The sequence below is a fragment of the Rhopilema esculentum genome, chromosome 6, assembly GCF_057945365.1.
Source record: "Rhopilema esculentum isolate cy_ngs chromosome 6, ASM5794536v1, whole genome shotgun sequence".
In the NCBI taxonomy this organism is placed as follows: Eukaryota; Metazoa; Cnidaria; class Scyphozoa; order Rhizostomeae; family Rhizostomatidae; genus Rhopilema; species Rhopilema esculentum.
In genome coordinates, this window is record NC_142820.1 from 2,060,235 (window position 1) to 2,075,026 (window position 14,792).

The window sequence follows — 14,792 nt, forward strand, 5'->3', positions numbered from 1 at the left end:
AGAAGGAGAATGCAAGGTGGTTAAAGTTTGGGTCTAGCAGGTCATTCGTTTACTGAAATTACAAGAGATTTTTGTTGCAGCAAGTCTGTCACACATTTACAAGATTTACAAGACCAATAAGTTGACAAGTCCGACTAATATGCAAAGGATTGGTTGACGACCATTGGTCGGGCCTAATGGCGTCGGGAAGCTGGCGTTCTGTGCGAAGTCAATCAATGCTAGAAATATTTTGTCTGAATTTTTATGGAGAGCCTCCAGGCAAGTGCAAAAACAAGTAATGGTGCTATGCAAAGACCATTTTCTTTGGAGCAAGACAATAAATCTAGTTATGCTGCAACTTTGTGACAAAAATTTCCAGAACAATGACGTTGCGGTCTTTCAATAACCCCGTCAAAGTCAAAGCCTTAATGTGATTGAAAACAAATGGTTTAAAAAAATTCAAAGAAATGCAATCTTCTAAGACCAAAATTTAGCTTCTTTTAAAAATTTTCTTGAGATTTCTTTCTGTATCCGAAGATATCTCGTTGCAAAGTTATAAAATATATTCGACAAAATATAAAGTAAAACAAGTTGTACTTGTCTAAAAAATTGATATTTTAATGATTTGCTCAATTTATGTTTATTCTAACGATTGGGTGAAATTGCAATCGAAGATCTCAGCCGACAATCTCGTTATGTTCCATTGTTGATTTTCTATGTTATTCTTTGAGCAAAGGGTTAACCACATTTTGCTTTGAGGCGATCGTCCTGATACTTTTGTTACATTAGAAATTGAGCAAATTAGAAATTTTACTTAGAAATTGTGAAGAGAGATCAGATCGATAAACTCGGCATTTCTATCATAATTTGTAAACAAAATAATCAATACAATTTCCAAAATCGTCTGACCGCTTACAAAAAGCAACTTAGAATTGAAGTTTATTTGATGTTTCAGTTAAAATCAGGGTTGCCGGATTAGTCTAGGCATTTGCTTGGGAATATAAATTTCGCTTTGCACAGTGTAGTTTTAGGGAAATTATTTGATTTGGCCTTTTCATGTGCATTTTGGCCTGATTTTGACACCCATCTGCCCATCTTTTGCAAACCCTGTTTCAAATAATCAAATTGCAGACAAAGTACGTCGTCAGCAAAACTGAATAGGAGGACAAGGCTCTCGCCACGAGGCTAGCATGCTCATTGAGCATGCTATGTTCGAATGCAATGGCGGCAGATTGGATGACAAGCACTATGTCAAATAATACTGAAAATGGCGAAGAGGAAGTTGATGATAGCTGTTTTGTTGAGCCTCATCCGACCAGCAACTTCCAATGTCATTTCCCTGGTTGCAATAAGATAATTCGGCACAAAAAACACTACAAAGATCATTGCAGGACGCATACTGGAGAGGTATAAATAGAAACGACACATTTTTAAAAATATTATATTTGCTTTACCTGGTTGAAAAACATGTATAATTTTGCCGTTGCGTCGCTGCAACCAACGGCCCATTATTACTGCATTTGAGCTACGAGCAACGATGCCCATTGTACATAATAGCCAGGGGCGGACTGGCTAATTTTTTTGGCCCGGGCAAATTTTGATCAAACCGGCCCACAATAATAGCAAATAAATAATAGTTAGTCTGTAAGGAAAACAAGTTTTTAAATTCAGTAATTTTATGCATGGATGAATGCTGGTTAACAGAACATGGTTAACAGAACATGTTAAATGTATGTCATTTGCTGAGTAAATAAACAAAAATTTTAACTCATTTGTTTGACTTTGTTTCTAAAGACACTAACTTATATGTTGATAACGTGATCGTTCTGGATGTCATCTAACAGGTGTTTTTCTAAGAACATTAGCATGAAGGGCTCCAGGTTTGGCTGCGAAAAATTACTACGTAATCTGTTTTCTGTTCTTTATATATTTAAAGTGGAAAAGCTTCTATCACACTCCAGATATAGTGACAAATAATTTTCTAATCTTCCGGAAAACCACAATGATTTTCAACAGCCCAAAAATATCGATTTGTCAATTTCTGACCTCAAAAAGAAAACATGGGCACCCCTGTTGAAATTTTATCGTGTAGCACCATACCCCTGTTGAGGGGGGGGGGTGCATTTGACTTATGATAGTATAGGCCTAATAAACTTACCATAACTTGTATGAGTTTATTAAGAGGAGCAAGAGCAAGACCCTGCTGTTTTTTTGTGACGTTTGTCGCTTTTGTTTGATAAAAAAAGCTTTCCATCGTAGCTGAATCCTTTTTTAAGTCTCGCATCTTTTCCTTGCAAAATTTATGTGCACCACCTTTGGTCGAAGTCTTCTTGCTCTTCCCTTGTTCTATGTATGTCCTCTTCATTGCTTCACATCACAGAGCAAATTGCTTTGTGAACTCTAATTTTTGGACTTTTAAATTTATTACATTTAGCAATAGGTTGTGCTTAGGGAAAAACATGACCAGATTCCAGGAAAGGCTAAGTAAAAAGACATCAGGGCAGGTTGAAATCTTATGTATCGCATTGAAACAGGGGTGTTACAGTAGAATATGTCGCCAAAAAGGAAATACTGTCAAGAGAAAATAGAACAAGATGTCAATAACATGTTTCCTGAAGAAGTGTGTTTGGGCTGCGGTGACAATAATGAATTCATAAGTTTGATGGTTTTGGAGTACTCGCGTGTATATTTATTCTTTCCCACAAAATCTCTGAAAATTCATGGCAAACAGATCAATGCATGGATATAGTTTTTTGCCTCGCATTCACTTTTTAAGCTAATTTATTTTCTTGTACTTTTATCAGCCTGCCCTTAAACTGACCGGCCCTTCGGGCGATGACCCGAATAGCCCCACCAACCAGTCCGCCCCTGATAATAGCTTTAATACCTAATATAAATTCATTGACATTTTTGGTCACTGGAAGTTTGAGCTGCGAGCGCAAGAAGATCAGCGTCCCTGCGAGCATATGCAAGTCTTTGTGCCAAAAGTTATATTAAAATGTTTAAATGAAGCTCCTTTATATTTGTTATACAAAATGCAATTTGTGTTCGTTAAGTGGTTTCCACCCCATGACCTGTGATTAATTAGCCTGCTGCATGCAGACTCTGAAATTGAAATGGGGCAAAAAAGTTGTACCTCAACAAATGTCATACAAATATATTATATGCATGTTTATACAACCTTTAATCAACAACATTACAACATTAGTAAATAGTTTTTGATTTTTGATTAAAATAAATACAATCTCTTCCAAGGACCACATATATCAATTTTTTCTAAGTATCATTGATTAGAACAAGATTTGAATAATGGTGTTCCATATTGATGCGAGTGAAATTCTTGAGCTATCCCATGGTGTTACAGAGAAATGTATTTTTGAGCCTCAGTAGGCTGAATGATCATTCTGTTGAACATGATCCTGCTTTAATAGTGGCCAGAATTTGGACCACTTCAGCAAAATCATTTGCAATGATTTATTGCAGTCCATTTTTTCAGCCAGCTTGGTCTTCTAATTAAGATATTTTCTCCTTCTTTTTATGTCGCTGAACTTTCAGAACTACTAAGCTTGTGGTCAGATAAATTCGGAAGCTGCTTGAGACGTCAAGTTGCCATTTTGCTTTTCTGAATTATGCTGTGTCTTTGGTTTCCCAGTTTTGAGAGTTTGATATATGTGTGACCCAATTGAAGATACATTAATTATTTATTCCATTCCAGGGCCTTTGGTAAATTCCATTCCAGGGCAGGGCCAGAGGTGAATTATTCCAGGGCCTTTGTAAATGGCCTGTTAAAAATCTGATGTATACCCTCCAAAAAGGGATCAATACAGACATTTGCCAATCTGTGCTTAAATAGGCTGGGAGTGCTGTATAATGGTCTTGCGGTCGTGCTGGCCATTGATTTTTGTGTTTTTTTGCCAGGTCGGCAGTGGGGATTAGGGATTTGCCTGTGCCTTTCTTGATGGGGGTGGTAGGTGGGCTCTTGGTCTCCTTGTTTTGATTTGGTGGGGCACTGGGTCAGGGGTCCGTGTGATTGTTGGATTGTCTGATGGTATTCCCTGTCTAAGACTTCTCACTCAGAGGGTTAGATCATATCACTATAGCTTTTCTTTATTTTCTCTTTTCTTCTTTTTGTTATATGCAATAACCTTCAGCTTGTTGAAGTTGGCATTATTTGGTAGACCTAGACGTAGACATGAATATGCTATTTAATTTACCTTGCCTAAAAATCAGGCAAGTGAGTCACTGCTAACCATGCAAAGACAAAAAATCTGGTCTGGTGTGAATCCTTAATCTGATTTTAATTCTAGAAACCATACAGCTGCAGTGAGTGTGGAAAATGTTTTCAAAGACCTTACCATCTTAAAAGACATAAAGCAATTCATTCCACAGATATAAGCTTCAAGTAGGTTTTTATGTTTCAAAAATCTGTCTTCCATTAGTTTATGCATATGAATAATTTTGGCTAATTTTGTGATGCTAAGCTTTTTTGTCTAGCTACTGCAACCATAATATTAAGAAATGTACCCAACATTTTTGTCATAGCTTGTGGTAAAGAAAATATAGAGCTCAGTGTAACAATTACCACTTTGAAACAGGCAATGTATTGAAATCAATCCCCCCATTATGGTCATTGAAAATAGACTACAGGGACAAATTATTGTAAATAAAAACGTCTTAACTGTAATCATTTTTTTATTTTAAATTTAGCTGTGAATATGAAAACTGCTCTTACAAATGCAAGTTTCCTTCAAACTTGAAAAAGCACATAAAAAGAATCCATGAAGTTGATAAGCCATTCAAGGTAGATTCTCCATTTTTCACATTTACATAATGAGAACTTTTTTGTCTTTATACCATGGCTGCAATCTATTAGAATTCTATGTATGAAGATAGCTTTCGCTTGAGAAGATAGTTCATAAGTATCAGGTAGAGGAACAAATCCAGATAGCATTGCCACTTATGCCTTGCAACCAACAAAACATCTTACAAACATGAAAATTTTTATTTTAAGTTTTTATTATGAAGGAAACCAACTAAACTCTGTTCACAATTATTTTGGTAACTGTTCAGACATTTATACATATTGCTGTGGGTAATCACCACCAAAAGATCTGTCCTTGAGTCTTAAGTATAGATTTCTGTCTTTAGTTTTATGGAGATTACATGTTTTTTTTTCAGATTTTCTGTATCCTAAGAACTGCACTAGAAAAGCACTTAGGTTAGCCCAGAACTCCCCGACCCCTGGCAACTGAAAAGTCCTGCCAAACCTCTAGACAAAATCCTTCCCTTTTGCAGTGAATGCCATGACGCTACCAATAGACTGTCAGCTAATTGAAATCAAACCCATATCCTCATATAGCGAGTAAGAATGCTGGTGACCTCTTAGTCTTATCTGTTTTAACTTTTTTGCAGTGCTCTGTAGATAACTGTTCAGAATCATTTAAAAAACACAAGGAAAAGACCATACATGAAGCATTGCACAAGGGGGAAAGTCCATTCAAGTAAGCAAACAATTAGGGAGATAAGATACAGTTTAACTTATGCAAAGTTAATACTATTACTTTGTTTCAAATACAACTCATCTTCATAACAAAGTATAGGGAAAGGGGAGGGAAAGCCAACACTGAAAAGAGAAGACAAGTGTTGAAGCAAAATATGATATATAGAATGCAAAAAAGCAAACCTGTGGTGTCTTCACTCAATTGGAAGGTCTTCTGGTGCACTACATTGATAATACTATTGGCAATTTCACTCCCAGTCAATCATTAACAAGACTTCATCACTCCCAGTCAATCATTAACAAGACTAAATTACTTACTAACAATTTTAATCTAGATCTTAATTTAACTTACACAAGATCAGTAAAGAGACTACTTTTCATTGAACTAGTTTTATTTCAAGATATACATTTAACTTATATTTGTTGTTAAATATCTTTCTAGATGTGAGATGGAAGGATGTGGCCGATGCTATCCAACTAATAAATCATTAAAAGAGCACATGAAAGTGCACAAAAGAGAGAAAGGTATGAAAAATTAATTATGCTTCTTATGTTGAAAAATTTCAGGGATCCCTACCCTGGCACAATTTAGTAAGTATGTTTCTCCTCTTGCTAGTTTTGGTGCCTGATAGAACTTCAACTCTTTACCTTAAATCTTCCATAGGATATTTTTCTGTTTCTGTTGTAACTGTGGAGCCTAGCTTATGAATTGGTCAGTAGCTTGTGCCACATTGAAACTCTTGTTTTAGATGGTCAATACAGTCCTTCTTGAGAATATATTGAAGACAGCGGTTAAGCTTGCCCAGCAGAGTCGAGAAAGAAGAAGACGCTTCTCTTTCCTAAAGTTTATTTAACATTCAATGATTACGTTTTTCCATAATAAATTTGAATGCAAACCTATTTAACACATGTTTCTTGAAAAACTTTTACCTCAGACACTTTACATAAACTTAAGGCATGAGTTTATTGCTGTAAGTCAACCTAATGTAAATGGTTCCATTAATTGCTTTGTCTTTGTGAATTATCAAGGCTCAGAAAAACATTTATGAACAGCTTAAATAGGAAGTCACTTGCCAGCCACTCCCTAAGGCCTTCAATTCATCTTTGCTGATTCTGGCAACTTTTGTCAATAACTCTGTACTAAATTGATAGAGCAATTAATAATGGACCGCACTGGGCTAGCTCATGCTAGTCTAAAATTGGAGGGGCTGAAAAGGGCGTGACCGAAAACTTTTTAGGCCACCCCCTCTAGAACTCCAGAAAACGACCCTTTTAGGAAATACTTGCTTATTTGCACTGATTTGTCATAAACCGTCTGAATCAGAGATGAGAGCAATAATTCTAAAAATAGGTAAAATTAGGTTGAGGATGATGAACACCAAGTTAACGAAGTTAGAAAATACAACATATCATTAAGCTGAACATGTCATTGCAAAAAGGTGGAGGGTTATAGCCCCTGCTAGCCCAATGGCTGCGCGGTGCCCCTCTGGTCTAGTTGTAGTGAAGAAATTCACAAGATTATTCCCCTTCCCCACACTAAGAAAGTTTTTCAAAGAATAATGTTTTGTGGGTATGTGGAACTGCTTCTTTGGTAACCTGTGATCACAGTAATATTCCTTAACTCTGCATAATCTATTACATAAAACTAAAAGAATGACGTCATCTCCGGTGTTTGACCAATTTAGATGTATTATGTAATCTGTAATATGCTGGCAGTTATGTAAGGTTTTTCATCTGCTTGCAGACTTGCTGTTTTTAGTTTTTAAACAGAAACTCTTGTGGTTTCTCCTGTTTTTTATTGCATAATACCGCCTAGACTTATGTAACTAAGCATGCCAGTTATGTAAAGTTAAATTAAGGGCCAGTTTACATGAGACAGGATTCCCCTTAGCCAAAATTTGACGTCAAGTTTTGTAAAATTGAAAGAGACATTTTTGGGTAGGCCCCTAAAAATCTCATCGACAAATCAGGCAGATTCCTATCACTTTCCCTACTACTTTGTACATGCGCCCTTAAGCGACTGGTTTTCATTTTGCAATGCCGGGGTATTCTGCACGGGGAAAATCAATCCAGCTTGACAAAATATCTCGGTTATCCGAAACAATTAAAAACCCTCATATAAGCAGGCCCGCAGTTTGAGGTGAAAATCTCCATGTTTCTTATTCAATTTTATATGAACATCTCTTTAGCTTGGAAATTATTTAATAATCTTAACTGAATCAATACAGGGATTGTACAATTTTACTATATTGTTAAAATCACATAAAAAGGCCTAACGGTTTTCTGTTTTTCAAGGATTTCGTGTTTTTTCATTATCAGCTCATCAATTGCTTCAAGGTGTTTTTGAATTGGTGTCAGGAGTTCCTTTTTCTAAAATTTATATGGATTTCATTCCAAGCTCTAAGGGCATTGTAGAAAAACTTTGGAGTATTCTAATTTATATCGTGTTATATACCGTATTATTGTAAATTTGACAACTTTTTTTTCAATCCTGCAAATCACTTTTGTAAACCCACAAACATTTCTATAAATTGACAAAAAAAATTTATTTGATGTAAACATTTGTTGTTAAATTATTGTTGCAGTTTACCTAAAAGAAACGTTGCTTTGTTTCTAATAATTTGTTTGTCTTTGCCCGAATTGGTTTCTTTTCTTCCAGTTTTGATATGTTTTGTTGAAACAACATTTGAGGACACAAAGTTTGTCCTTTTTAATGAGAATCGAGCTCGACTGCCATCCCCGCTTTAGGTTAACCCTAATAAGTCCTAACGGTGTGCTATAGCTTCGTTCAGAAGTCAATTTTTCGCATTTGTCAGTTAATTTTTGGGCTACTGGTTTTTGATACATCTAGACTCAAGGCTAGAACATTGGCTGAATTTAAGCCTCACGTCAAGCTAAAGATTCCAGCTTTTCTCAGAGGTACATCTAGGAAACTTGCCTAAAGATAGCTGTCACTAAGCTCTGTCTAAAATGTTTAAAATAGGCCATTACGAAACGGAGAGTAGGCTGGAAGTATTACTTTTATTGCATGTATCTTGCCTTGTGCCAGCAGAGGCCAATTTTGTGATTGTAGATATATTTTACTTTAGGATATCCCTGCAAGAATGATAAATGCGGTGCAGTCTTCTATACTTGGTCAGATTTACAAAAACATAAATTTGCTTGCAAAGGTTTGTTAAAGTTCTGTTTTACTGGCAAAATTAAAAGAAAGCATCATGTCTTTTCGTTTAATGATTACTTTACTTTTTTAGTATAATTAATGTAAAATATTTTGCGCGATAGTTTGTCCATGGAATAAAAATGAATAGAGTAGGAAGAACCCAAAAATAGCGTTACTCTCTAGGAAAGAGTGATTGGCTTAATCAATTAGGAGCCCAGATATTTTTTTGGTTTCTCAGTAGACCTGTGCGTCACCAGGTTTGGGTGTATTAGCTGCATAGTAAAGGCTAACTTTAGTCTATCTATCCTCCAAAATTTTTAGATTTTCGTAAATGTATGGCTCAGTATGTTCAGCCTTTATGCCCCTTTGCCAGAACGCCGATTCTTTGTTCTAAGTCAATTCCCTGCACTTCTGTGAAATCACATTTCATTTTTAAGGCTTAGTCCGAAAAGTTTCTGCACTTTTACTTTTTCTGAACATGTCTTTCTGTGTTTTTGAAGTGCTAAAATGTGAATCATGTGGCAGGATTTTTAAAGCTGTTTGGCAGGTTCGTTTCATTCAGATTTCATTAGATTTTCGTGAGGTTTTCGATTTTATCAATTTACAACATTCTGTACAGGGAACTAAAGACCTAGTCTTATCATGTATGGCGGATATTGATGCAGGAAGCAGAGAGATGCACAAGTGTATGGGGGGGGGGGGGGGGTGTTTTAAAGATCTGCAAGTGCAAATTCCAACCCAATTGAATGATCTATTTTTATGATTTTTACCTTTATGAGTTGCAATACAGCTCTAAAAAGCTTGTCTATCCAGGAAATGCCAATCCTCTCTTGGAAGCAATACTGTTTTATAATAAGAAGAGAAAACTAACTAGCAATTAGAAGACGAAAGTCTCAAAGATCATAGGTTTTAAAAAAGGAAAATCGCTTTTTATCTAGAATCTGGCAGCAGTCCATAGACATTTTCAGTCTCTGTTTCATCTTGTTTTTGTATCAATACATATTTTTAGAAAGCATAGAAAACCTATTCTATAGAAATTGAAAAGTATAACTTTTCGTAGCTATTTCACCTTGAAATGGTATTAATTTTGTTTCGATTAATGAGACAAAATAGCTTGTATAGTGAGCAACTGCATTATGTTTGCTTTAAATAGCAGTGCTTATCGTAGCTAAGCTATCTCAGTATAGTATAATTTTTACAATATTGTAGTTGAACAAGCACAAAGTAATCCATGATGACAATCGAGTCATGTTTAAATGTCCAGTCGAGGGGTGTGACAGAGAGTATACAACGGTAAGCTTACTAAAAAAAACTTTGCTTATTGATGGAGATAATTTTATGAGATTGTGTTGCAAAGTAAACTCTCACGAAGAGCACGGAAAAATGAAATTAGAATGCTCGGAAGCTTTACGTAAAGGTGGTTCTCGAAAAGTATTTGATTTTTATTTTTAAATTCTTTTGTTGTTCAGCGTCAGTAAAATTGAATCGAATAATCATTTTAAATTGATCAGTATCAATGTATTTTAATATTTTTCAGTCTCTATATTTAAAACTTGATTGACACTGTGTTTGAATCTTGTCAAATCTTGCCAATAGCCAGTATGTGACGTCACATTGCTCTTATGTTTATGCTTAAGATCACAAAGCAATGTCTTCTCTTTGGGATATACTTGATTTTGTTTTGCTCTAGGAGTCAAACGTGGTGGCTCATATAGGTGCATGTCATCAAGAAGAGAAGACATTTGTTTGCCCAGAGGAAAGTTGTGGCCAGTCGTTTGCTCACAAGGCTTGTTTTTTCATTTTGCATTTAGTATATTAACTAACTTTTTGCATGTTAGAAATTCAGATTTGTTGTCTTACAAACAAGCTGGCTTGCTACTCCCCTATCTATTTGAGTGTTAATATTGAGACTGATATCCTGGTTACCGTCAATCCTTGGCAGACGTTGTTGAGGTTTCTTTACCGAAACGCATACGTTCCAACTCTAAATAGGGGCTTGATAGACGTTTGATTATCAATGCATTCTCAAGGGTTGTGGTTATGGTTGAAGCCAAAGACGTCGGACACTTCTATCGTAGCGAACATTTTCTCCAAAGTTTGTCAGTACATGCCCCAAATGCCGACTTCCTCCGGTTTCGATTCCTTTGGCTTTATATAGTATATGTTAGTATTTAGATCGAGTTTATTTCAAAAAGCTAATATTTTAGATAGCTAGTTAATCATTCCGCGAAACCTATATATCGTTTTAAATGTGTAAAATCTAAATAATTATTTCCTACACAACTCAGCATAGAGTTCCCTTGGCCGACGAAGGCACAGAATGAAAAGAACAAGATATAAGAGTTTATAATATATAATCTAGAGGCAATAATATAACTTATATTTGCTACCTATTTCTTCTGTGTTCATGATTGCATAGAGTGGTTTAATCTAATTATGTTGTTTTTTTACTTGACTGGATGGATGTGATTTTGATTGCTATCTGCCCCCCCCCTTCCCCCCTTATTTGATAATAAGTATTATCCATGTTTTTTGCTCGTCGCAAAAGCACGCTTTTATCCTTGTACAAATCCTTCGAAGGCTCTTGCGCAACCGGAATGCTTTGCGAGTACGATTAAAAGAACCGGCCTAATAGCTTACTGCATGAAAGTGAAAATGCACAGTCAATTTCTCAAGGCAACTGCCGCTAAGCATGCTGGTTGCGCAATAGCCTTTACGATTACTTTCTTCAATCCGCAGTGTTCATTGAAGAGGCACCTTGCAAACCATGGAAGAATTATAGAGATGTATAAAAGAATTGCAAAGAACAAAAAGAAAAAGGTTATTACCCTTTGTATTTTCGAATTTTAATTATTTGCTCCCAGGGCATTTTTTAAGGGTTTTTGAGTGGTGGGGTATTTTTCAAAAGGGTCCATGCTCACCTCGAGAAATTGTACAGGATTCATGAACGGGTACCTAAGGTTGTTATAGATTTCTACTTATGCTAAAATTCCTGGCTTGTTGCAAGGACTAGCTAGGTTTTTTCACACATATATCTTGAAGGTAACTTTTTTGGTGTAGATTTGTTATTACTGTGTTTAGATGTGTTCAGATGTGTTATTACCAAGGACATAAGCTAAAAGAAGTCAGCAGTTTAGTTTTGGATGTGGAATTGCAAATTTTGCGTTGTTTGCAATTCATTACATTTAGCAAAATTTTAATGACATTTGGTCACTCTGTTTCCATACTGAATTTTTTAGTATTGAGGATTTAGACTTAAAGACTTGACACGAAGTCTCTTTAAAGCGTTCTTACATATTCTTTACAAACAAATTTGGAACTTTTTCATGGAAAATTTAAGATCAGGAACCTAACAAATAGGTTTTCTTAAACACATTAACGTAGGAGCTGAGAGCACAAAGGAACACGAGCCCCATCTCCCCTCCCCCACTTACATGTAAATATTCCAGGAAAATGCCCCTTTGCAGTTTACTGGGTGCCCTTTTTGCCAACTACAATACAAAAAAGTTCCATTGAAATGCTTAGTCGCTATGAACAAAGAGAGTAGGCGGTGACCTTTCGGGGCCACGATCTAAACTTTTTGGTGGGGATCAGCTTTTAAAAACAGAAAAGCTACAAACTTGCAACCAGGGCTGAAGATAGGTGAGGGGCGGAGGCAATTTGCCCTAGGGCCTTTAGGTTTAGGTCAAACAAAATTATTCCTAAACAATGGTACACGTTTTAAAAGATTGCAAGGAAAGGACTGCAAGAAATATTCAGAAACCCATTTTCAGCGTATCTAAAGGGCATGGTTGCCAAAGATTTTCTGCTCGCTTCGCTCGTAGCAGACCTCGTCTTTCCGTTTTGCCGCAGGGCCTTCGAAACCTCTTGGCGGCACTGCTAGCAACTAAGCCTGAAAATTATATCCAAACCATTGTAGCTAGGCCTCCAGAAACAGCCTTTGTCAGCCTTTCTGGAATCTTTGTTAGGGTGCGAGTTAAAACAGGTTTTTTAACCTTTTAGAATCTTTGTTAGGGTGCCCCTTTAATCTAATGCCCCTCCCACTTTTCTTATGCTTTCTAAGTCCTTGATTAAAACGTTTTCGGTGAGTAATTTGAATCTCCTCCGCACTGAAGGCAAAGTTTGTTCGATTGCTTGCAGTTGCAGTGGTGGAGCCATTTCACCAAAACATCATGATAATAAAAAATGAAACATTATGTTTTTTTGGAAAGCCCCACAGTGGCTTGGTATTAGGGGTAAAAGTAGAATTTTGCTTGTCAGTGTTGGGGGTAACAAATGCCCTGTTTGCTTCTCTGAGTTGTGAATTGCAAATATACAGAGTTCATCTTCCAAATATCCAGGTACATTGCTAGGGGCTTTTAACTGAAGTTCCTTTGAATATAATAACAGGAAGGGGTTTGCCCTGCTATCTTAAAAATTAACTAGAAAGCTCCCTTTTACAAAGCTCCTTATTAAAGATGGAAAAGATTTTCTATATGAATTAATTGTTGATATTTACTTGAAATTGTCACTTCGTAGATCCGATGTGTTCAATGACCAGGCTATTGCTAATAAACCTGTATCAGACCACACCTTGTGGCCTAGTGACGAAGTTATGCGATTTTATTGTGATTGTAGGAAAAGAAGAGACGAAAGCAGACTCGTGTTATTTCGTCAACTATATCGAAAGTAACAGGAATAATCCCAGAGCTGCATGGCTTGGTGAGCGATTCAGACTGCAAAGACACATCAGATTATGAAGCTAAGGACGGAAATGTGAAGACTGTGGAGGAGAATGGACTGTCAGGAGAAAATCTTGGAGAATGAAAGGAATACCCAATTGTAATAAAAATGTCTTAGCAATTGAAGACTCAAATGTAAATCGAAAATAAACAATTCAAATATAAATCAAATACTGTAGATGTGTTTGCAAATTGTGTAATAGTTTCATTTAACTTTACGAATTAATAATGTTTGTGGTTATTTGGATCAGACTTTTCAAAAATTTGTAATAGAAAGTTGTAACGGCGTTCTGAGAACTAAGGAAAAGTGTCCTAAAAGGATTTAGGGAAGCAGGGATCATTGAATGTCCTTTTTGTCATCAAGGAACACAGTAAACGGCAATCTGGTGTTCAACAATCCTTATGGAAAATATTCAAAGATAGTTATCTGAAATAATCATTTTTTGTTAGAATTGGTTACTCGAGTAATGATTCGGTATTCCATACACCGATTAAATCCAGAAAACATGTACAAAAAATAAACGAAATGGTTTAAGATTCAACAGTTCTTGTAGAACACAATATTCGATTTACGTACAGTCTAGATTCAATCAGATGGATCCTAGAACGATACTCTCTAAACATTCCCAAAACTACAATTAAATCTTTATTTAACTTGTTTTCACTAAAACGCGAAAGTTTGTTTTTGCGAAAGATCCTATTTCTCTTATTTCGCAAAAGTTGGTTCCAAAAATTTGGCGCTTCTCTCGATTCGAGAAGCTTTCTTCCTGTGAAACTTTCTTCCCTTAAAATGATATGACCCTAGGAAACATCTGGTCAAGTATGGAAGGTCATTTTTAGCCAGAAATGTAACAATGGCGACTCCAGGCAACTATCTAATAACAACAGCTCCTTGATCCCTACATGCAGTTCCAGATTATTTCTTTAGGAAGTTGGACAGACTTGTCTTTGTGCGAGATTTAAAATAGAATTTCTGTTGGTCATAGTGGGGCAATGTGGCCTGCGCACAGACTGCATTTCCTGCGTAGTGGAGCTGTGACTGTAATGTCTCAGTTTATGAAATTCAGAAAGGACCCGTAATTTGTTTTCAAAAAAGGCGATGGCCACTATGCCGCCCGGGCCTGACCGCGCTTGGCACCAAGGAACTCGCTCTGGACAGGGGCAGCGCCAACCCCAAAATAGTAGCCTGTGCTCCAGATCCTCTACTTTCAAGTTAGGGGTCTGGGACACAGGCTACAAAATAGTGAGGTGGACAATGAGAGGTGGGGCTGATAAAGGGGTCTTGGTGAGAAACTGGTGCAACACCGTACGAGAAATCACACTCGTTATTGACAACCAAGTTTGATATATTTTGAAACCCTTCATAGGAAACGGTTTACACACATAAAAGCTAATAACATAAAAGCTAATTTCAGAGTGATATTTTAGCCAG

At 36.4% G+C, this 14,792-nt stretch overlaps 1 protein-coding gene across 1 annotated transcript; it reads left to right on the top strand.

The window, feature by feature from the left end:
* The first annotated feature begins 1,160 nt into the window (after positions 1-1,160).
* LOC135685916 (transcription factor IIIA) lies at positions 1,161-13,887 on the top strand. The gene is made up of 11 exons (XM_065202013.2): positions 1,161-1,386; positions 4,287-4,381; positions 4,687-4,780; positions 5,392-5,480; positions 5,922-6,004; positions 8,569-8,649; positions 9,140-9,186; positions 9,849-9,932; positions 10,330-10,425; positions 11,379-11,459; positions 13,257-13,887. The coding sequence occupies exons 1-11, from the start codon at positions 1,183-1,185 to the stop codon at positions 13,443-13,445; spliced, it is 1,143 nt and encodes a 380-aa protein (XP_065058085.2). The 5' UTR covers positions 1,161-1,182; the 3' UTR covers positions 13,446-13,887.
* The last annotated feature ends 905 nt before the right edge of the window (positions 13,888-14,792 follow it).